At 39.1% G+C, this 23719-nt stretch overlaps 1 protein-coding gene across 6 annotated transcripts in view; it reads right to left on the bottom strand.

Moving 5' to 3' along the window:
* LOC105690503 (dystrophin, isoforms A/C/F/G/H-like) overlaps nucleotides 1-23719 on the bottom strand; it is a 231919-nt gene that overhangs the window by 136810 nt on the left and 71390 nt on the right. For all 6 annotated transcript variants that reach the window (XM_048656447.1, XM_048656451.1, XM_048656450.1 and 3 more), the window contains 2 exons: nucleotides 22614-22712; nucleotides 12961-13066 (listed from right to left, as the gene is read on the bottom strand). In XM_048656447.1, the coding sequence (XP_048512404.1) occupies nucleotides 12961-13066; nucleotides 22614-22712 (205 nt within the window). The remainder of the gene's footprint in view (nucleotides 1-12960; nucleotides 13067-22613; nucleotides 22713-23719) is intronic.

The raw sequence follows: 23719 nt of genomic DNA, 5'->3' as shown, positions 1-23719 counted from the left end.
ATTATAAGAATATACATAAATTTTCTATCTTCGTACCTTGATGGGGAGGAGCTTGTGAGTGATGTGAAATAACCGATGGTAAAATTGAATGCGGTGACGGATGTACGATTCCTGCAGGACCGAGAGGATTTACGAAACCATGAATAAGATTTCCTTGAAGCATCGCGGTCTCGTGGGTCGGTAGAGACGGTACCATTCCTGGTAATGGGATACCACGGGTTAAAACTTCCTGAGGAGGACCAACGGAAGCGGTCGTCATGACCTTCGAACTCCCGGTGGCTATTCCTGCACCGGAATTACTCTGCAAAGATCCTCTTCGATTCTGCGACATCGCGGACGTGTAGTTTTCCGATTCCAATCAGGATATCTCTCCTTTTTTTCTCTCCTCTATTTATTCTGTTTTACCCGAGTGATTCGTTGCCGCACGGGTATTGGTTAGAGAAAAAGAAAAGCGAGAAAAAAAAACAAAACGACGACAACGACCACTTTTAACGACGACTTTGATTTTCCGCTGTCGTATTTCGAATCCGAATCACATTCGGATACGCGTACAAAATGAGATGAGAAGTTTACTCGGTCGGAAGCTCAAATTACGTATTCGTACGCAATGATTGCAGAAGCAGGAGCGGCACCAGAGGCTTTTAGTTTTTTATTTGAACACAGTGTAAATTGATAGTTTTAAAATTAGAACGAGCTTACGATGTCGGGTCTCATGTTCCGTTGAACCCGCGTATCCTACCTGTTGTTAGAATTCCCCCTCCCTAACTCTATCGCTTTTCCTCCCACGTAGCGAATACGGAAAACCGTCCAACGAAGGAATAAAATATTTATACAATTTAAATAAATTATTTATATCTCGTAACGAAGCACTACTTTATGCATTTATAACAATAACCAACGAAATTATGCATATATTCTCTGTCCCGTTCAATGCCAACTACTACACATTCACTTCGAAAGAACACACATCATACACAAATCACGGATATGTACAAGAAATAATTAGATTTGATAATTTTTTTTAACATTATCAAAACACCATAGTTTCAAATCACCTTCGTGTGCGTGAATTTGATTGACTTATTCATTTACTTAAATTATTTATAGCGATAATAATTACGATCACAGCTTTTTCCGATATGTTCTTAAAAAACAAAATGAAAATTAACGAATATTATCAACCGAAATAAAAATAATAATCTACTTCCAGGTACAAATCTGGTATCGAATCGACTACGTCAAAGTTCTAATTATTCGGCCGGGTATTTTTCTATTTTTCTTCAACGTTTAGTTTCTAATAAATTTGTTTTCAAATTTATTCAAAATAATAAACAGCTCCGTCCCGACGAATAATCCGTCTACGATAGGGAGCGGTCGCGGGAATACTGGAGAGCTTGCGTCGCCGTACACCCTGAAACGCGTAGGGAAACGCCGCGCCCTCTCCGGAGTACCAAACAGCGAGTACAGCGTCACCCTGAACCTCCACTACCACCGACGACGTCACTACTACTACTACGACTACTACTATCACCCTCGACGCCGACGCCCGCAACCCCTGAGCTACGGCGATGCCCACCGGCGCAGGTAAAACCAGCGAACGCGAACAGCGTATCCTACATCTAGATATAAATACATAACGTCTTTACATACCTAGGTCCGTGTACGTACGTAAAAATTCCTAGGTGGAAATGCATGGAAATTCTCTTCTCATGTGCGTAGAGACAGTTATACCTACAGACGTACGTAGTCGGTATGGTCAGACGTGCGTGAGCTTGGTGGGTAAACTACAACCGTTTCTACTGGGAAGTAGTAGAGGTAGTAAGGTATGTGGTCAGACGTTGCTGTACGCGTTGTACGAGACCGGAGTGGGGAGGTGGCAGGGCAGCGGTCGTACGAGTAGTAGTAGTAGAGGTAGTGCGCTAGTCAGACGCGCTCATTAACGGGAATGCGTCGTTCAACAAAAACGAGGATGAGAAAAAGTGTCCGAATTTTTAGAGGGCACTAATTAAAAGTAAATCGAGAGCTTTTTCATTCCGATTTATTGACTCTGAGTCTTTGTTAATTTTTCGTTCAGACCTAGAGAATTTCTATGATCTTTCAGCTTCGTGAAATAAAAAGATAAGTTCAATTTTACCCGGATCTTTTGCTATCCGCACTTCAAAATCCGAAAAATCGCAAATCGACCAAACGAAATCGATATTTTTCGCTCACTTGGAGGAAAAAAAAAAATTATTCACTCGTTCAAACAAATAAATTCAATCCTGTAAATTTCAAAATTTAGGCTAGCTTAATGATACTTTATTTGTTTCTTCTCAACTTTTTTATGGCGTGACTCTGTGAACAGAGTCATTAGCTTATCCGGTGCGATCTTTTACACGAAAAACTTGATATTTTCAAGTACACAAGCTCGTTAACAATAAGTTGCGAAATGCGCAATGGTAGCATGAACAGCGTCGTTAGAGATCGAAAACATTTTAGATAAAAAATATCTACACGTCGCGTTGTGAAGCGAATAACGTAAAAGAAAATGAGACCAGCGCTTCGCTTCGGTCGTTCGATTTTTGCATTAGTTGAATGTAAGAAATTGGAGAGAAAAAAAAAAAAAATTTCCATTCAAAGTATATCATTCCGCCTACTCTACGTGGACTATCATGAAAGGAATTTTGGGGTGAACATATTCCGCAAAATTTTTGTTTGCATACGTAACCCCGCTATCATGGGCACGTGTGCGTGTAGGTTCATAAATTTATGAAACCTTAGCAATGCAGGCATGGAAATAAAAAACCGTTTTATTCGCGTAACGTAGAGAGTACGTCGAGCCCGGGGAACTTGACCCTCCAATTTTTACTTTCAATATATCTTACAAACGGACAGAATCGCCAGTTTCTGTTCATCTCTTTCGAAAAATTTATTATTTTTCTGTTCTTCCCCCCCTCCCCATTTTATTTCTTCGAGTCGAGTCAAGTTTCCAAGCTTATAGGTACACATCCAATCAACGGATGTCTAAAAAACGTTGGTGAGTAGGTGATTACGACGGTGGTTAATTGAGTGACGTAACTTTTTTTTTCTTCTTTTCTATTCCAATAAAATACATATCTAGATATGAGAACGATCGCAGAGTGATAAGTTATTCTTGATTTTTCAAAATCCTATTCCTGAGAAAAAAAAAAAAAGGATCCACATCTAAGACAAGTCACGTATGGATATCAAAGTTTTTCGCCAGGGTTCCGCGAAGCTACGCAATAAGTGACATCACATACAGCAGCTATACCATGGGGTGCGATGAATTATTTAGAAGGGAACCACCCCCGGCACGCGAGTCCTTCGGAAAAGAAGAAAATAATACAGGATATAGAATTTTGAATCGAGATATTCAGCTGTGCGCGGACACGTCGTAACGAGCTTGCAACTTCACGGGGATATTTGCACCACGTACAGCGACGTATGTGACGACGTGACCGGATTTATATTTCCATAATATAATTGCAATTTCTTTTCATTTTATTTTTTTTTCCCCTCTCTATTTTAGAAAAATACATCCACAGTCTTTGAGCGACCTGTAACGATAACGGCCGCAACTGGATTTGAGGATGCGGGGTGCGTAAGGTGGATGCGATGACGCGGGGGTTGATCATCGCGAATGTGGAAATAAAACGAAGTGGATTAACAAGGGTCCGTTTGTGAGGTTGTAAAAATCTGTTAGGTGTGACAAAGTAGGTGGAGATTATGGAGCTGAATCACGTGTGCCGCGATTGGCTCGGTATTTGCTAAAGGTTGACGACTAGAGATAGAGTAGTTTGAAATGACGGTAGAGAAAACTGGTGTCCTCTAGGAAGCGAATAAAATCCCTGAGGTCGTTTATTAGCCGTACGTTCACTTGGGTAGTTAGGTATGAGGTGTGTGTATACACGTACGTAACTGCTACCTTGATGTTTCACGCGTATATATATATATATATATATGTACTTCGTGCGCGTACATACACATAACACACCTATGCCAACACCCGCACAAATTTCAGGATTCGAAGGACCTTCCTAGTAACGTAACTATAGTAACCTAGCCACACGAGGGTTTCAGCCAAGTCGAATGAAGCTAAACCGAGCCAAGGTAAAGCTCGAGTTTAGTAGTTGGTTGTGGTCTTGGTAAATGCTACATCTTGAATAATCCAATGACTCTGTTACACCGTAGTCCCGATTTTTCCCGGTATCAAAAATCCCAAAGAGAATACGATCTTTCTCCGCAAAAAGGGAGAGAAAAAACAGAAGAAAAAAAAAACAAAGAAAAAAGACACGTGAAAGGAATCGATAGCACGCGATCTTTGCATAATTTATTCTTTATACCTTGTTCGAAATCCTTCAAGGATCAGGGGTAGAAATTACAAATAGAAATGCATAAAATGAAATACTTTTCGGAATGGTTCAGTTTTATCGAGAGATCGTAAAACGGTGTCTGTTTTATCGAATTCTAACTGGCCAGGGTTATTTCAGATCGAGAGCTGCGCAGGATTTGACGATAATGCTAATAGTAGAAACGGGCGTTCGATCGGTCAACGACTTTACCCATGAGAATTTCCGCGAAGGTCTGTACCGCCTATGTATATCTAGATGTTGAACTACGTGTATCCCTCTCTATACCTATACGTATGTATATCTTCTACACCGATTCGAACGTTACATGCCAATTCACCTTTGCCAGAATTGAACCTCTCCGCATCCCCTGGCCGATCTACGTGTATTTTTATCTCTTATCTTTTTCCTTATACAGATTACTCTTCTTTCGTTATATCATTTCACAAAACGTTGGACGCGAAACGAATTGCATCCGTGAAAATTAGAATAATGAATAAAAAATTTTCTCTTCATTTCTTTTGATTCGTCTTTTTTTATGTACGTACATTGAACACACGTAGCGCCATCCACCCGTACATAGTAACCGTTTTGAAACAGACTAACGAGCTTCTGTCGTTTTTAAAACTTGATGAAAAGAAAAAAAAAAAAAAACTTTAGTTTTACTCTCGTTTACCCGAAACTCGAGCAACGCTACAAATTCGAGAAAAATAGAACATGAATAGCGAATAAGAGAGAAATATATCGCAGCGAATTTTGTTGTCCTGTATCAGCGTGAAAAAAAGACTTATAGTAATAATAATTAATTTTCATTTAACGTTTACATATACGTACATATATGTACGTATACGTTGGTATGTACGCGAATGTACATATTATAGAATAGTGTGGAGATGATGAAAAGGGACGAGGGATTTGAATATCATTGAATAGCTCTGTGAGTGGATACACCAAGTCTCCTTTTGAATATATATTTATTCAGGCGATTCTGAATCCAAGAAGTACCCTATGAACCTACCTACCAGCGTATTAGGTAAGAGGAAAGAGGTCCACTTGACCAAATTGGCTGTAGGGCTCCCACCACGCCAGCACGCTCGTAACGCGGCCTCCGTGTTATGTGCTTATAACGTTGTATAGTATTATAATAAAAAAACGATGAGATACGAATTCCGATATTTTATCGAAATTTAACTCGAAATCGGATTAATTCTGAATTCTCAAAAAGTGGCCCTTTACCAATTCTCACGTATCATCTACACGCGCAACGAGTTATACGTAATAATTACAACGCGGGTATTGAACATTTATTTTTCTCCTCATCGTATCCTCGAAGGCAGCTCGTACTCGAGCTGATTTTTCTCTCCCTACGTTCTTATTATACACCTCTCTGTAATCGCGATATAATTACCCCGCGGGTAAAATTGCGAGAGAAAACAAAACGCGAGTGAAGGTTATTAAAAGAAAACGAGAACGGAAGGGAGGGAAAATAAAGAAGAAAAAAAGGACGAAGGAGTGCCTACTTCTTCTCTTTGACGAAGCATCGGAAGGAAAAAAAAAACCAAATACACAATAAAAATGATACCAAAATTCATTCCGAATTAATTAGAAGCTTTTTACACTGTTATGACGGAAATCTTCAACCTACATCGTCGTCGTCGTAAGGATTCGTCGTACGGGGACAAGATCGGAATAAGATTTTGATTGTAATTCGAAAAATTAGTCCTGCGATTTTTCGAATATGCACCGACAAAAAATGAATAAAAATCGTACGTCGGACGTGACGAGCCGAAGGGATAAAAATCTGAACAATGAATAAGAATAATTAGAACGAGAACGGGCAAAAGTATAATATGAAGTAATCCACCTGAGATTTTCCACCTGTATAGGCTCAATTCATGACGTTCGGTAGAATTATTGTTTGCCTTCAGGTGGCGTTCAAAACAATAAGATATTGTCTACGAGTGAATTAGTGAAGACAATGGGCGTTCACTCGATCTTAATCGTAAAGCAATACCCCCCCCTCTGTACACTTATAGGCCGTGCGTATCTATACCTATACTCACGGACCTACAGCGATGCTCGCGAGGCTTCGGATACGTCAGAACGTCCGTTGAGTCGGCTGAGAGCTAAATATTTGTATAAGTTTATTAAATTCCTTGCGGTGATTAATCACTGCCAGCTGTACAACATCCACCCATATTGCAAGTTCCAGTCGAGCTTACTCTACTTTTCTACCGGTACACCGAAAATAGATAACTAAATAAATAAAGTAAAAAAAAAAAAAGATATAACAGATGAAACTTAATGGGGCATGCAGAATCCAGAGGCAAAAAAAAAAAAAAATCGGGAAAAACAGGAAAAACGATAAAATGCAGAGGACTGCACAGCACGCAACCGCAGAACAAAATATGCAGCAGATATAACAGAGTTGTCAGATTTGGACCGTACTAAATATTTCCCGTGAAACCAATGTAGCGTACGTTTGAGAGAGAGTACGTTCAAGTTTACATACTGCTCTAAATTTTCTATCGAACTTTTTTTTGAGCTCAAATCACATTAAGGGAGCAGAAAAATTGAGACACATCGGTCGAAATATTCGAATTTCTCGGTCTACGAGGGGGCCCGAGCTTTGCTGGAGTCAGTGTGGCCAGCAGCGTAGCGCTTTGTTGTGAGACGTCACCTTGGGGGCTGAGCAGAGGTGACGCCCCACAACAAACCGCGCGCCCGTGGCTACCTGACTCCAGATAAGCCGGGGTCCCTCGTAGACCGAGAAATTCGAATATTTCGACCGATGCATGAATTGCGACGAATCAAAGTGGGTCTACGACTAAAACCAATCGATATGTCTTATAATTCTTCTGCTCCCAACAGCGAATAATTGATGATTACTCGATCGATTGCATGAGTAGATGATTTTGGCTTTCAGATTTAGATTTCGGAGCTGATTATACGTGAGATTATTCTTGAAGAACTGAAAAAAAACTGATTTTTGGGCAAAAAATAAATCATTTTCCTTACGTATTTTAATCTCAGGAATCCGAATCTGGAAGAAAAACGGATCTATCTGCAAGAATGACCGAGTTATCGCTATTTTTTCGTGATTTTCGGCATAAATTTGAGAATATCTCGAAGGGAAAAAATCGTAGCCTAATTTGGACAACGGATTCGTGTTCCTGAGGTCAAAATACACAAGAAAAGTGCCATACGATCAATTTTTAAAAATAAAAATTTTTGGCCAAAATTTGAGATTTTTCCAAGGGGTACCCCTTACGATTTTTTCAAATTTTGGCCAAAAATTTTTATTTTCAAAAATCGATCGTATGGCACTTTTCTTGTGTATTTTGACCTCAGGAACACAAATCCGTGGTCCAAATTGAGCTACGATTTTTTCCCTTCGAGATATCCTCAAATTTGTACTAAAAAATGCGAAAAAATAGAGATAACTCGGTCATTTTTGCAGATAGATCAATTTTTTTTCAGATTCGCATTTCTGAGATCAAAATACGTAAGAAAAGCATATTAAACTCAATTAAAACAATGATTCATTTTTGTCTCAATAATCGAATTTTTTTTGGCTCCTTCAAGAGTAATCTCACGTATAATCAGCTCGGAAATCCACATCTGAAAGCCAAAATCATCTACTCATACAATCAATCGAGTAATCATACGGTGGAAAAAATTTTTCACTTGATATTTTGAGGTAGCCCACTCGTTTTTTGACTAAATAATTAATCAAGTGGGGTACTTCCAGCAATAAAATCGCGGCGAACTTCATGTTGTAATATTGTCATCATAATCTGAATATTAAAAATCTCCTCCCTTGGATTTGTTGTTATATCTTTGGCTGACATTGTAGTTAGAAATTTGCACGTTGATTGTTTTAGAAAAATCGATTGTCGGTCACCGAAATTAATAAGAATAACAAAATTCTTATTGGTTCGTATTCTTCTGATTTTCCAGACAGTGTTAGGAGGTGAACGTGAATATGATCGTTTCATTTCTGAATGTAATTTTCGTCGACTAATAGCCAACGGGTTGGTAATATTTGTACTTTAATTAGCGAGCCGAGAAGAACTAGACGTTGCAGATATACCGAAACTACCACACAACTGATACGCTATTAGGTGCATGGGTATATCTGTACGGCTGCCATGAATGGGCAAAGTTAATCAAACGAACGATAAAGTTTTACTTCAAAGCTCGCAGACTACCGTTGCTTTCCAAACCGAAGACATGGCTCTCCTAGTTTCTGCGGAGGTTGGGTATATCCTACTGACGTCTTAATCAGCTAAATGTACGGCACGCCTTTCATTTCGCCTCAAACTCCGAAAGCCACACCCAAAATCTTCAATTTTTATGAATATAATGAAAATAAAAAAGGTATGAATAAATAAATGAAAAGAAAAATGTCTTTGAGAGGAGAAAAAGGAATCGATAAAAAGGAGAAAGCGAATCTCGTATTTCTCAAAGTTATTTCCCTCCTGAATTCAAATATTTGACTTCCACTTTCCAAAGCTATTTTTGATCCTAATATATTCGTTTGGTATGGGAGTTCAGAAGAAGGTTGAGTTAGGTTAGATATAGCCAAGAAAATCAGAATACGGGATCGAATCGAATATGTGTCGGTTCTCACGGAGGCGCGAAGGCGGGAATTGCTTCAGAAACAGCATCTATTTATCGTATTTTATTTTTTTATTTTTTTTTTTTTTATTGAAAGAATGTGAACAGAAAACGATGAGGCAGAGAACAATATTCAAGCCAATGCGATTGAGAATAAGATGAGAAGTGGAGAAAAGGGGAAAAGGAGTGCAGGATGATCGCGATTCGCCCGTTTCGTTAAGTCCGAGAGCACGATATATTGCCCGGCAAAGTAAACCTCGAAGTTTTCCTCATTTCTTTCAAAGTCTTAGGTTATTTAGTTAGACCGCAAAGTTTGTCATTTTAGCCAAAAACCAATACCGAGAAAACCAAGGCTTCAAGAGTCTCAAGAGTCAAGAAGAATATATCGCTACCGCAAAAACTTTTATTCGCAACAAATTCCCTTTGAAATGAAAGAATAAAAGAAAGCAAAAGAAAAATGAGACAAGAGAAGAAAATTGAAAAAAAAAAAAAAAATCTAAGAAGTTATAATAAACCGCAATGAACAAATACAGACTCCACCCTCAAATTTGTTTCGTCAATATTTTCATATCCAAAAAACAAAAAATTAAATCACCTAATTTTTACCGAACTGCGTTGACTTTAATCTGACTGACAATGAGGATAGAATGAGTACGAATTTTTTCTTCTCCATCGATTTTTCTTTTTCCTTTTTCTTAGCTCTTTTCTTCTTCATTTCCGCTTCCTTCAACAGCTGAGAGAACGCCGCTGATTTCATAATGACATTCGACCCCCGTCTCATAATATTCTTTCACTCGACTTAAAAATCCTTACTTTCATTGCCTACCCAACTTTGGGAATTTTGTTTCCTCCTTCAGTCCTTTGTTTTTTTTTTTTGAAACGAAAATCATTATTTTATTTTCATTAATATTTGTGTTAAACATTGAAAATTATCATTTTAGGGCATTTATAATGCATGTTGAGGGAAGAAAAAAAATCGATTCGATAATATTAAGCTCTTCTGACGAGTCGATTAGCATATTATCAATTCCAACGATAAAATGGCCAGTTCTTTGATTCCCTCTTTTTCTTTTCATAAGCGCGATCGAGAAATTCATTAGACGAGGTAAACCAGACAATTATCCGGGGTCACTTCAGGGCTGCTTTTCAAAGAATAATAAGACAGAAGAGTACGAAAATAACGCGTCGTAAGATTACATCAACTCGTTAAATAATTAGAATTGTTACAAAAATTAGCTGATTATGTTACAGATTCGCTTTAGCCACGACGCGATGATCGCTTATGAGAGAAGGACTATTCATTTCTCGAAAGAAATAATGAAAATCAACTAGAACACGAAATGGAGAAGCGTCAAGTTTTCCAGTGGACGAGATCAACGTGTCGTCGGACCTGCGACGCCATACCGGTAGCGGTGCACTTTTCCAAAGTAACAAGTTCCAAGTTTAGCAAAGTGGTTACTCGTAACTAACTCTATTTTCCGTTTCTTCTCCCTTTTTTTCATTTTTTCTTCACGAAACGTATAGTCCATAGCCATGGTACACCTACAGCACGCGCACGAGTTGAATTTGTAAATGGTTTTATGAAGTTACAACCAACGAACTAACTTTCCCCGTATCACTGTATAGATGCAGCGCAAGAAGAACTGCGGAACGACGTGCTTTGCTAGGCGACGAAAATCAGAGGAGCCAAATCATTGCAACGAAAACATATAGATTTCACCCTCGTAATTAACAACAAGTGAAACGTTTCACCGGAATTCATTCGCGAGCAATTCTTTTTTTTCTGATCTTCGTCCGATTTTTTTTCTTAAAATCCGATTATGAACCACCTTTGCCGTTCGTTGCATCTAATTTCAATTCACGTCTCGAATAATTCAAGTACAAAATCGACTACAGATGAGAAAGAAGTGGATAATAGCCCTAATAATTTTATGCACTTTGTAAACGACGTTGAAACTCTCTTCTCCATGTATTCGTCCACTTTTTTCCCTTCTATAACTGCAACGGTACTCGTAGTCATTAAAGTCGGCACCTTTAATCATCGTCTCCATTTTCTTACGTTTACGAGCAATGATTCTAATCTTTGAAGAGGTAGGAATATAACCTTCTTGTACTCGGCTCGAAAACGGTGAGCTTGGCAGATTCGTATCTCTCTAACGCCAACAAACAATTACAAAGGTTGTTATATCAGTTGAAAGCCACTTGAAGAGAAAAAAAAAAAAAATCTCCTTTATTTCGGCGTTGAATTAATTACTCCGTTGCAACGATTGAAGTTCAATCGAGGATAAGGGTTAGATTTCTATTGAATTATATCGAGAAATTTGGTAATTTTAACGACATGCAGAAGAGGCGATTATTCTTTTAAAAAGCGATTAGATAGGCTCTGCTAATTGATTGAGTGGGGTGGGTAAAATTGGATATTAGATGTACGGTGAATCGTTCGCAGCTAATTTCGTCGTACGTCACCAGCGATCATCTGTCATTTCCACATTTCTGGAGTACCCTACATCAAATTTCGCCATATTATACGCGCTTGACGGGCGAATAAAAGCTACGTAAATTTGATCATCGCGGCAGACGATCACCGGCGGTTATTCGAATCATCAGATTTACGTAAATCGAACGATCGATGAATCGATGTATGGTTTTCTTTTTCATACAATTCGGTATCTATCGGACCAATGCACTCTCAAAAATGCGAGATTAATTTTTTGAAAATATATTCTATAAAATAACGAGAGCAAAAATGCAAAAAATTTCATCAACGAGCAACTATGAATTTATAATAGTACCTAAAACATAACATACGTACATATGTTCACGTTTACAGAATTCATGTATAATGTAATGTGAACGTAACGACGAGTTTAAAATTAGAATACAAATTCAAGAAAGACACGGTATGTTTGAATTCCCGAGGGAATTGTAATGAAAGTAGTTGGCAGGTAGAGGAGTAATTAAACAATACGCGTACACATATCACGTTATAGTTTGAAATGTCAACTTCAAGGGGTGGTTTTCCTACGGTTTGTTAACAGGCGTTTATTAGGTAATTTTGAGCGACACAAATTCCATTCTCAAATAATTTCATTAAATATAACTCCGCGTGAGTTTAAACCGTGTAAGTGTATTACCGGAGGCGAATATAACATCCGGACGTGCGGTTGAATATTCGATTTGAAAAAGCACGGTAGGATTTTTCGGAAATAATAGAATAACTACATGGTTAAAATGATACCCGGACATCCGCGGATGACGACGCAAATATCACCACGGCTAACACAAACGCCGGTAGGTTTTACTCGTACACCAGACGGTTTAAAATATGGGGGTCTGGTAATGAAATTTCTCAAATACCTGAACGTTATACAGGAACTCTAAGGTTGAAGTGAGAAGCTAGAAGTGGGAAGGCCTGCAGAAGAGAAAAGAGAAAGGATCGCACGCGAGCTCATAGTAGGTAATATCGAATCTGCCGCTCAAAACTTGTCAAATTTAAATCCACCTTCTTCTCAGCTACCCTCAACAAGAGAGCTTCCTTTTTTCTTTTCCATTTTTTTTTTTTTTCTCCTTCTTGTTTTTTACTTATCATCTGCTTCCGCGAAACGAGACGTGGAATAATGCGATTTAACATCGGGTGATAACGTACCAGAATAAACCGAAGAAAGAGAAAGAAAATTTCTCTGCTCACGTCAAAAATGTAAAACTAGGTAATTAAAAAAAAAAATTTTCTCCTCTCATTCCTTCAACTTTGTAATTTCGATATTTCTTTTTCTCTTTGTATATAAAAAAAAGGAGAAAAACGATGAGATTAAAAAAGTTATAAATGTTGAGGGAGGAAGGGGGGAGGGGGTTGTGACTTTTACCGCAGACTAAAATTGTGATATTTCGATGATACATTTCAATTTGTTGAATCCCTCTTGTTCGTTCGTTCTTTTTATCTTTCATGTTAAAAAAAAAGAAATGAGAACAAAAATGAGGACGGACTACTCACCCTTTCCATGAAGCTGCTGTCGATTAGTGTCCGCCCGTAGATTTTCCGCGGTATGAACCAGCTCGTCCAACTGCGGTTTCTTTTGCTCCAATTCTCGTAGTACATTCTGAAAACAAAGTGGAGAAGATAAAATGGGTCATCACGAAAATTTAACGCGAGGTTGAAAAAACATAAATTTCAGGATCCGGGGCGATGATTCCATTCCGCTTATTGTTAGTAAGAAATAAGGATTTTTGAAGAATTATTTCATCGAGTACGTAGAGAAAAAAATCAGGTTTACTGACAGAAAGAAAAAAAAAAAAGATTTTTTGTCGTACTTAGCGTCTTAATTTCAACAAGTATTTTACAACGCGGAAGTAACACGTCATGCAGTGAGAACGGCAAGTTGAGTACTGCAAGGATTTTAGGATTTTCTACGCTGGGTGGGATTGGATTATGAAAACAATGGGTACGTTAAGTCTTTCTAATCCGAGAAACGTTCCACCTAAAATATAAAGAAAAAAAAAAAACAGAAACAGAAACAACAGGAGGAAAAAACCAATTCGAAAAAAATAAAATGAAAAGCGTTACAGGATGTACAAGATGAGAATATTTTTTTTCCACTCGCTTACGGTATGAAAAAGAAAAATTCTCGAACATTATGTTACTCGAATAATCCTAAATTGAAATTGGATCGAAAGAAGAATCGAAAAGAATTGAGAAACAAGAAAAATAAAATTGCTTTCGAGGTCGGGAATTCATCGATAAGAGGCGATCGACGATTCATGTGTCTCCCATTCCGAGAAAATCATCTAAATTTCAACTAGTGTACATTGAATTCGATTAGCGAGTGAGTAACCATTAAGTATTTCAGCTAGTTCATTTGCTCCGTTTTAGTTTCGTGCAGAAGCCTTGCAAGAGAGATTTCATCTCACCTCATGTAAGCTTACTCGGAGAGAGCTCGCTCGCCTATCTAAAGTGCTAGTGCTGGTACTCCTGCTTTCAAATACTCAGATCCGATTGTACGTGTGTACAGACGAAAGAGAGGAAGCCAGATTGGGTACCAGACGGAAATAATAAATCGACGACTTAGGGTTACACACGTAAGTACACATGGAATATGAATGAACGTCGTTAAATGGTAGAACAACAATAATTCAACCTAAATTGATGAACGATGAAAAAAAAAGAAACCATTCCAAACATATGAAACGGGATTGGTCGGATGAAAATTTTTTTTTTCAATTATCTATCATGTAATTGAAACCGCTAAACTGGATCTCAATTACCCGATTGAAGGAATTTATTCTCCTTTATCTACATGCGTTTATCAAAAAATAAAAAAAGTGGATTACATAATCGTGATGGTTAAAAATATCGACTTCACGATCTTTTTTTATTTTATGTATCAAAGGCGTATGTACACACGTGTTACACACGTATAATTTCTAAATTTTGGTACCAATCTGGTCGTTTTAATTAAACGCAAGTGCGTCGTACACGTTCGCTCAGTTTGAAACACCCGGTTTTATGTGTGTACGCGAACCGCTAAAGGGTTCGAAAGCTCAAAGGACTCTCCCTATACCCGCCCACCTTCTCTCGACGATGTGTATGATATAATAATTATTTAGCGATATATATATCCGCGAATCTTTTTTAAACTCGTTACCTTTTCGTTCTTTTTGTTTCTAATTTGTTCTCATTTTCTTTCATTTATTACTTCCGATTTCGTACGTAGAATTTGAAATAATGAATCACGAACCACCGACTGTATTAAAAATTGACAAAAAAAAAAAAATCACATCCAAGTTATATTGAAAGTTCATAGAATTTCCGTTTATCTGATACAAAACTTTACCCTCGTCCGTGGAAAAGGCGGATGTTGAATCGTTCATTTTTCTTTTCATCAAAAAAAAAAAAAAAAAAATTGATTCCAATTATTCGAAGAAATTGATCACCATATAGCAGTTCCCCATCGTTCGTTAGGGGCGTAAAATGCGCAAAATTTCAACCTCCCAGCGACGCGGTGAATTAGGATGAGAGAGACAAAAAAAGGGGGAGAGAGAATGAATGTAATGAATTGCACCTACAGGAAACAGAGATGAGTTTTTTTTACCTTCCTTTTTTTAGCCCACCCCAAAAATCGCGGATATCGTCATATAGTTAACGTTCGATCATTATAACGTTGTCTTTTTTCTTATTCTTTTTTTTTTGCATTGTTCTGTGTTTCAGTTTTTGTCGTACGAAGGGAGAAGCTACGTATTATCATCGCCAATATTTCAGAATTATTTATTACATAATATCCAATTTACGAAACGAACTACACGTATATATGTGATAGAAAATAATTGCAAAATAAAGTGATTCGAAAATAAAATAATGAAAGCCGATACTTATAATCGCCTTTATTCCAGAGTTAATTGCCTTTTTACCTCACTCTCCTTTCAGCCTGGTCACCCCGCGCGTAATTGCATTGTAAGAATATTTCAATCGATATCCCAACTTCACGGGACAAAACGTTCGAATTGTTATTTTGAATTCGCTAAAACAAACTCTCGGCTTGGTTTATAAGCGATTTTGCGAATTGTAAGCGTATTCGTTATGTATAAGTACCTACGTAGGATGTGCGCATACTCACGAATATTTGCCAATTTGTTCAATTAATTTTTCGAGTTATTTTGAATTTTTCAGAAATTATATTCCCGAGAACACGACGATGATCACATAATAAAATTCGCACTCATCTCTTTCGATGTCAGAGAAGAGAAAAATATAAAAAACAATTTCGATCTTCGAATGTCGAATGATATTTTCTTTCGTTGTATTTTTCATCTTATTATTTATAATAATACATCAGGCGAGGGATACACATACATGTAGGGAGACCATAAACCGCGCCGTCAACGAATAAGTATAATGTATTCTTCAAGCAGTTTTGCAAACTTCGGAAAGTCCTCTGTTATTAAAACTTGAAAAGTCTCTTAAATAACGAAGCACACCGGTTATATAGGTATAGGAAAGATGGAATCCGACGATCAAAAAGGTAGAGGAGAGATAACGAAGAACACTTGCTCAACATTCTACCGCCACAATCTTCGGACTCGCATTCTTCGACTAAATTGAATCGGGGGTTCGATTTCCAACATTTTTCGCTTATATACGTCGTATATTCCTACGCCAAAGATATTCAAATTTCACTTTCTGATGATCATCCAAAAATGGAGGTCGAGGGTAAAAATTTCCTGAATTAACGATCGGACAAATCCTTCTAACGCATCTCATCGAACAGATGATACCTTCGACTTCAAATTTGAGAAACAAAAAACAAATACGAATTCTGAAAAGGAACTGTACGCGACATACGTACAGTACAAGGTACCTAATTGACCACGAAAAATGAAAAATCCCCCAAAAAAAAGAAGAACGAAGAGAAAAACGACCGAGAATATAAACTGCAGCAGCAGCAGGAACGGGATTATAGAGATAATAAATTACTGCCTAAATATTCCGACGCCTCAAACTTTTCACATCCCTTAAAATATTCCAAACGACCCCCGCTGTATGCGACAAGTTAAACGAAAGTTTATTTATCTCCTTCGTTCTTTTTGTTCTATTCCCCTTTTTTTCGTTTAATATCAATATTTTTTTTTTCAAATAGTAATAATAATAATGTACATTCTCGACGAAGTATCGAATTTCGATTATATATTAGACGTATTTGGGAGATCAGTTTTCGGCGTAGAACTTACATTAAAACGTAGCTGCAGGGTACCGCTGTTAGACGAAGTAGACGACGACGGGCTGGATTGAGACACCGGTGTTGGATGATCCATTACGATAAAAAAATATTTACAGTCGAGAAAACAACAGTGGAAGTGAAAGAAATAAAGTTTTCAATTCGACGGAACAAAATCATCGACGGTATATCCACACGATGTAATCGTCTTCATTACATTCGATGACTAAAAAGCTCCACTTATTACCACCACTTATTTAGCTCACCTCTGAGAAAGTCCGATGGAAAGGAGAGAGAAAAAAAAATAGTTAAAGGGTAAAATAATTCAACGTTCGTGGTACATGTGAATGAAAATTGCATGACCGGAGCAACCGATGGCGATTACCATAACGCGAAACGAATTCTATTCGAAATGACTCTCAATAGGAGGAAAATATACAATAACCAGAACAATAAAAAAATGGAGAGAAATTTTGCATCTCCTCTCATTTTCCGTCTCAACATATATGTAGTTTTCGGCTTTTACTTCTTCGTCTTTTTTGTTTCGGTTTTTGTTTCGAACCTCCCTTCGCCCAACAATAATTTCCTATCGCGATTGGACACGCGGTTAATGTAATGGTACCGACTCACGATTCTGCAATTATTTTATTATACGATATGATGTATGTACATAGGCACATGTACGTATATATCTACGATTGTTAGTTACATAGTATAGTTCGTGTTCAATTTCCTTGATCAAACATATAACGATGATGATGATGGAAATTTGAAATCACGCCGATGAGAAATTTTTCTAAAATCATTTATTCCCGAATCGTGAATCGTCGATTTCCTATAAGTGCATTTTTCATTCGTTCCGTACTAGAGTTGCTTTTGACAGGTGGTTAGGCATGACCAATGAAGAATAAAACTGGCAAAAAACAGTCAATGACAGACAGATAGCTATTTTCGTCTTGCGTATTCGTAGGTACGATGTACGATAGTTATACAAGTGTCGGTCGCCGGGACGCCGCGATGTGAGTAAAGGCGTCGCTTCCGGCGTAGGCAGGTGCCAATACTTTATCCGTCGCGTCGAGGGGTTGCTATCGATTTTCGCTCGAGGCCACGTTTTCGTCCGGCGTAACCTTGATTTCTCTAACTACGCGTACACACTGTACAGAATGTCCTCAAGAACGTCTCGCGTATCAATCGACAAGAAAAAATACATGAAACTAAATGGCGAAAAATACCCTAACTGTGACGAGCTTTCTACGTCGTTTGATTCGTTCAATTGATACGATTTTTTATTCTTTTCTATAATTTTTTCACGCGAAGACGGTGAATGTGGGGAAAATTCTCGTTGTACAAGAACGATAAAATAGAAAGAAAAAAGCCGCAAAATTAGAAAAAAAAAGATCTACATGTTATAAATAACCGAATTTGAAAATTGTTGTTGTGGTTTTTTTTTTTACGTAACATACAATCGCGACGAGTACGCGATGAACAATTTTTTGGTAAAGAAATTTTTTCGAATTGAAATTCGCGGCGATTTTTGAACGGATGAATTTCTTACAATCAGAGGAGAAAGTAACAACACGTGCATTTGGTAAGAGGCGCGTCGAGATACTGGAGAAATCGCACGGGGAGCGTGAAACGTGGGGAGAAAACAGGGGGGGGTGTGCAGCATCCCCCACGGGTTTTCGGGCGTTGGGATTGCCCGGAGAGAAGAGCGAAGTGAAGGGAAAGGCAGGGAAACAGCTACCGCTGCTGCTGCTGCTTCTGCTGGATGGGGAAGACCGAACCGCACCTCGCGGCGCTTCGCCTCTATACCATATCTCCTGTGTTTCGCTAGGATTGTTGCCCTATGGCAAGGGGACTCGAATTTCGTAGCAAGGGGTGCAAACACCCGGCAATCGCGAACAACCGAACTTGACGGAATATACGGGCACACCTCACATCGTTCGATATAACGATTCTCGTGATTACCGTAAATTATCGCAACTCGTGTGATCTGAACGAATACGATCCAATACACAATTAACGATTCAATCGACGATTTTTCGTCTATCCGTTTTCATTTCCCTTTTATTATTTTCCACAAGATATAGTCGAGTTACATCCGTCGTTGTTGTGTTTCAATTAATAGTTCAATCACGCGAATGATTATCTAGTTTTTTGGTTTTTCTATGTTTCGTGTTTCAGAGACCTCGAGCCTTTGATACCCTCCCATAGTGGTAATCATCGACGAATTCCGACACGCGAATGGGTGAATATGGGTTAGAGTGTAGCGAAAAAAAAACTGAAAAAAAAAGATGGAGTCGATGTATAATCATCGATACGAACATTACTAGGCATACACGTGTAAATAGAACCGTCGAATTAGGGGAGTTCAAATACAGATTTGCAATATGTTCGTACCGCATATCAATCCCTTACATTTGAACTTGCTGTATAGCTATACGTGCATGGGTACGTGCAACTGATTGACGCTGGAATTTCGTCGGAGTGAGAACCCGAGTATAGGCGAATGCACAGGTACGCACTGCACTCTGTGTAAAGCGGATTTCATCGCCTAGTATGAATTAACTGTCAGTTCGGTGTATCGATACACAAGTAAAGCTCCGACATAACACATTATACATGTTCAGCGTTTACGACATCTACTGTTATTCTTTCTTTCGAATAACCGATGTTCATTTCGCCCCTCATTCAATCTTGAATTCATCTAACCGTGTAATTCAATATTAATCAACTATAAAAGTCTACTCGTAATACACAGTTTTGCGAGGCTGGGATAGAAGACGTGGAAAAAAGAAAAAAAAAATCCATCCTCAACCCTCCGCCCGTTTAGAGACGCGCACTCCACTCCAGGGCAGAGGAAATTTTGAGGGCAAAATTCAGCTCGCATGGCTGCGTAATTCCCTCTGATAGGTTACTAAACTTACGCCGTGCTCCGCTCCGCGTATACACTGTAACGACTAGCCTTAGGGGTAGTTTCTCGTACGCCATACGTCGCAATTCCTTTTCTCTTCCACCCCTTCGCCAGTCTGCTTTTCGTGTCCCAAGTAAACTTAATTACTGGTAACTACGACATTGAGTAAAGCTGGCGTTAATTTAACGCAACCTCAAAAAGGGCGCATAGGGCAACTCTCACCTCCGCCCTGCACCCCTTCCGACATCAACCAATTTCCGCGGTGCTCCTTTATTACGGAATGTGACAAAAACGCGCCACGCTTTTTTTTACCTCCGATTTTTGGTTTCACGAATATAAAAAGGGAAAGTTTGAGTTTCGCGATTTCCCAATCTACCCTATTTGGACTTTGATGGGAATGGGTTATTCGCGCATGTATGCCCGGATAACTCTCGTATCTCTGAAATATAAGCCCTTTGAAAAGGGTTGAAAACGTAAGTATAATTATAACGAGTGGAGTCTGTTTTCATAGGAGAATTAGGGATGAGACCGGCGGTTTATACCGGGCATATTGTTCTACAAATGGGCGCGCCTCAGAGATCGTGGGGATATAACCACTTGCGCCTTGGATATACATACTATACATCCACGAAATTTTCGCTATAATTTATAATAGAGAAAGATGGCGATATAATGGCAAAAGTAGGGTGCCCCGCGGAACGACCGTCCCCTAAATAGTGAAATCGGATTTCTCGCCCGTTATATCTGTACAAAATCTCCGCATTAACGACGCGGAGTATTAGTCCCCTCCATCTGTACAGATTTTCTCTTCCAATTGCGCCTTCCAAAACTTAAATTAATTTCACAAAATCAAACATCCAACGGAGAATGAGAAATCCAAAAAAAAAAGTACAAAGCACCGCGGAAACGTATCCGTCAAAATGAAGAAGAGAAAGCTCGTGAGAAAGAGAGAAAATAAAGAAAGAAAAAAGTGAAATGAAAGTACGGAGGAGATGAATGCGTGTAATCGCAGTCAGAAAACCCCCTTCGAAATTGGCCCTACAATACCTACTAGCCCATAATTAACACTTGCATGGTACCCAGCTACCCTATAGGTATCGCATGATTTGGTCGCGTGTTCCTCGATCATCATTTCAGTAGCTCAGTCGGGTCGAGTTGAGCTGAGTTGAGTCGAGTCGAGTCGAGTCGAGTTCGGTTCGGTTCAGCGTTTCCAATGTCGTTCTCATTCCGAGGCAGAGCTTTACCCTCCCCTCAACTCTTCACCCTTCCTCGGCGGCTTTGTACCGCGGCGGTGAATATAATCGTCCCAACAGCCACGGCGCTACATATTATGGGCTATGCTATAGAGCTGCCGAAATTTCCATACCAATTTTATCCACCGTCGCATGACAGATTGTCTTGGACATGCGAACGAATTTATCCTATCCGTGTCTATAGGTATACATGAGATTCAGGAGAGCGAAATATAAGTCCGAGGAAGCGACGTAGCGGGAGATGATTGGAAAAACCGAGAAAAGACGATCGGATCGCGCGACGGAGGATGGAAAAATATCCTTGAGAAATTATACGCGGTCGTTTAGACTGATTAGTTCGCGCCGCGCCGTGCCTGACTGAAACGGGGAGAAACAATTCCATTCACGGTATACCGAGACGAGAACCTCCCTTTTCTCCGTTCGGCGAAGCTGCTCTCCCGTTCTCAATTTAACGTCAAGTTGTGCGGAGTACTCGTAGTAGTACTACGTAGGAATGTTACTAACCTCACCTTCTATTCTCTCCTCTTCTCTCAACTCTGTCGTTTCCAATCGGAAATCAATAATAGGCGCCACCGTAACAACCCATTGTTTTTAGCTACTTGCTAATGACGCTGACTAGCGGGCGATTACGTTTCGCTCATTTCCTATTTAATGATTATTTCTCTATCAGGCTTCCGAACCAACCGAACCCACGCGTCGTCGTTTCATCTCGTAGAAATCGCATGTAAAATGGCAAGTAATGCTCCTTCAATAAATGGAAAATACATCGGAGGTGGCGATGAAAAAAAAAACTAAGAGGGTGAGTCTTGAGTATCGTTTCAAGAACCTGATGATCGCTGATAAAAATTTATAGGAACACAGGAAAAAAAAAAACTGTTGGCTGGAAAGAGCTAATGAGGTGGAAAAAAAAAACAAAAAAAAAAAATGAAACGTACTGCGAGGTACAAATTAAAAGAAGAAAAATAAAAGTAAAATTAAAAAAACGTACCAGTAACTCAAGTTGTAAGTTTACAGAAACTAGTTAGTTTTAACAGGGCTAGTTTTGTAGTTTTAGAGCTAGTCCTGTAAGGCAGGTATTTATGGGCGTATATATATACGTAGGTACGTTTATGGGGTATGTACGGTTCTAAATTACAACGAGAGAGCAACGGTTGTCAGACACGACCCTAAACAGTTAGGAAATAAAACCAGGAAGAAAGTAATAACGACCCTCGTCCTTCGCATGATAAATAAATCTGTTTGTGTTGCGCTCGCAGCTGTTGGGAATAGGACGTCCCCTGAACAGCGAATTACTTTATCATCCTGTACGGTGACTACGCACAAAACGATCGATGACCATCGATACCAATATCGAGTCGCGAAAACGATCGATGATGATGATTTGTCATTCTACCTTCTTTCGTCTTGTGAGCATCATCCGTATTCCCTGGGTGTGGCTTTTCAGGTGCTACATTCTTTGGTTTTTCCAATGTCAATGTCAGGGTGCGAACCACCCGGAGGGTCTTTGACATTGAGCATTGACCCTTTGAGTTCGTTAGGCGATTTTACGCGCCCCTCGTTAGATGGTGGTCGAGAGGAGAAAGGTACGAAGAATTTTCGTACGTGAAATTTCGGGGGTTGTTTTCTCCCCTTACGGTAAAGAAGCGTTTCATCGCCAGTCGATAAGCCCGAGGCGAACGAAGAACGGGGTGGATTTTTCCAAGGGTTGGTAATACAGAAAACTTGCCGTTCCGTGGGGTGGAATAAATTTTCCAAGGTTTCGGACGCTTACCTTCTGTTTGTCGAGCAGCTGCAAGATCTCGTCGACGTCACCGACGACCACAGCCTCCTGACGTAGCATCTCTTCCTCAACTGTGAGCCAATCGCGTATCTGCAAATGATATGCAAGAAAGTGCGAATAATTAACGGAATTTCGAATCAAATGAGAGAGAAAAAACTGTAATTCTTACCGAAAGAAGAAAATTCGATTTACTAAAAGTACGAGTAATTAAGTCTACGACTGCACGGATTTCTTTATTTTTCTACACAAAAAGTTTCGTCCAATTACACGCGGTACTCACGGGACGGCGTACAGAAAATTTCCCACTTTTCGCAAAACGAATAAATAAATTGGACGAAAAAAACAGCTGACTAATTGAGTAAAAATCAACGCACGTGTATGTGACCGGTCTTTTCAGAGCTAAGCGCGATACTGATTGTGAGTCAAACTCTCCGCGTCGTCACTCGTCATCGTCAAGGTCCACTCTGTTTACATTGCGATAGTATTCGCTCTACGTTTCAAGGAATTATAGTTCTCGAAATTCTGTATACACAGAAAACTGTACGGTACGAGAACGATGTTTGAAAATTTCAGAAATTCAAGGACGTCGGAATGCTATCGCGCCCTTCAAAATTTAAGGGCGCGATCGTCCGACCGGAAGATCTTTCGGCGAAAGATTTTGCGGTTGAAGGTAAAAAAAGGTTAGAACTTTTCTTTTTTTTTTTCACCGCAGTCTCAACTTATAGGTTGTATCCGTTCGCCGCCCCAATAGCGTTATTACGTTTGGTAGTTTTTCCGTTCTTCGATGATTTTTGTTATTTTTATTGTTGTATCGTACCCGAGGGAGAGTAGCGGGTTCGAGAAAGTTGTACGGGGTATATTCAAAGTTGAAATTCGTTCTGTGTTCCGTGGACATCGACGTTGTAGCCTCAATATAAACAAAATTTCATCCCCCATCGAAGTCGTGCTGTGGAACGGAGCACGTTTCTCCTTTTTTTACTTTTCTCTTCGTTTCTCCGTTCATTTTTCGTCCATTCAAAAGTTGTTTTTTCCTCTCTTTGTTGCAGTTCAAATATCGGCACACCCGTCGATATTGGGGGGAGAGGGGGGATTCGTAT

This window comes from Athalia rosae, chromosome 6 (assembly GCF_917208135.1).
Source record: "Athalia rosae chromosome 6, iyAthRosa1.1, whole genome shotgun sequence".
Classification (NCBI taxonomy): domain Eukaryota; kingdom Metazoa; phylum Arthropoda; class Insecta; order Hymenoptera; family Athaliidae; genus Athalia; species Athalia rosae.
This window is presented reverse-complemented; position numbering and strand designations above follow the sequence as displayed.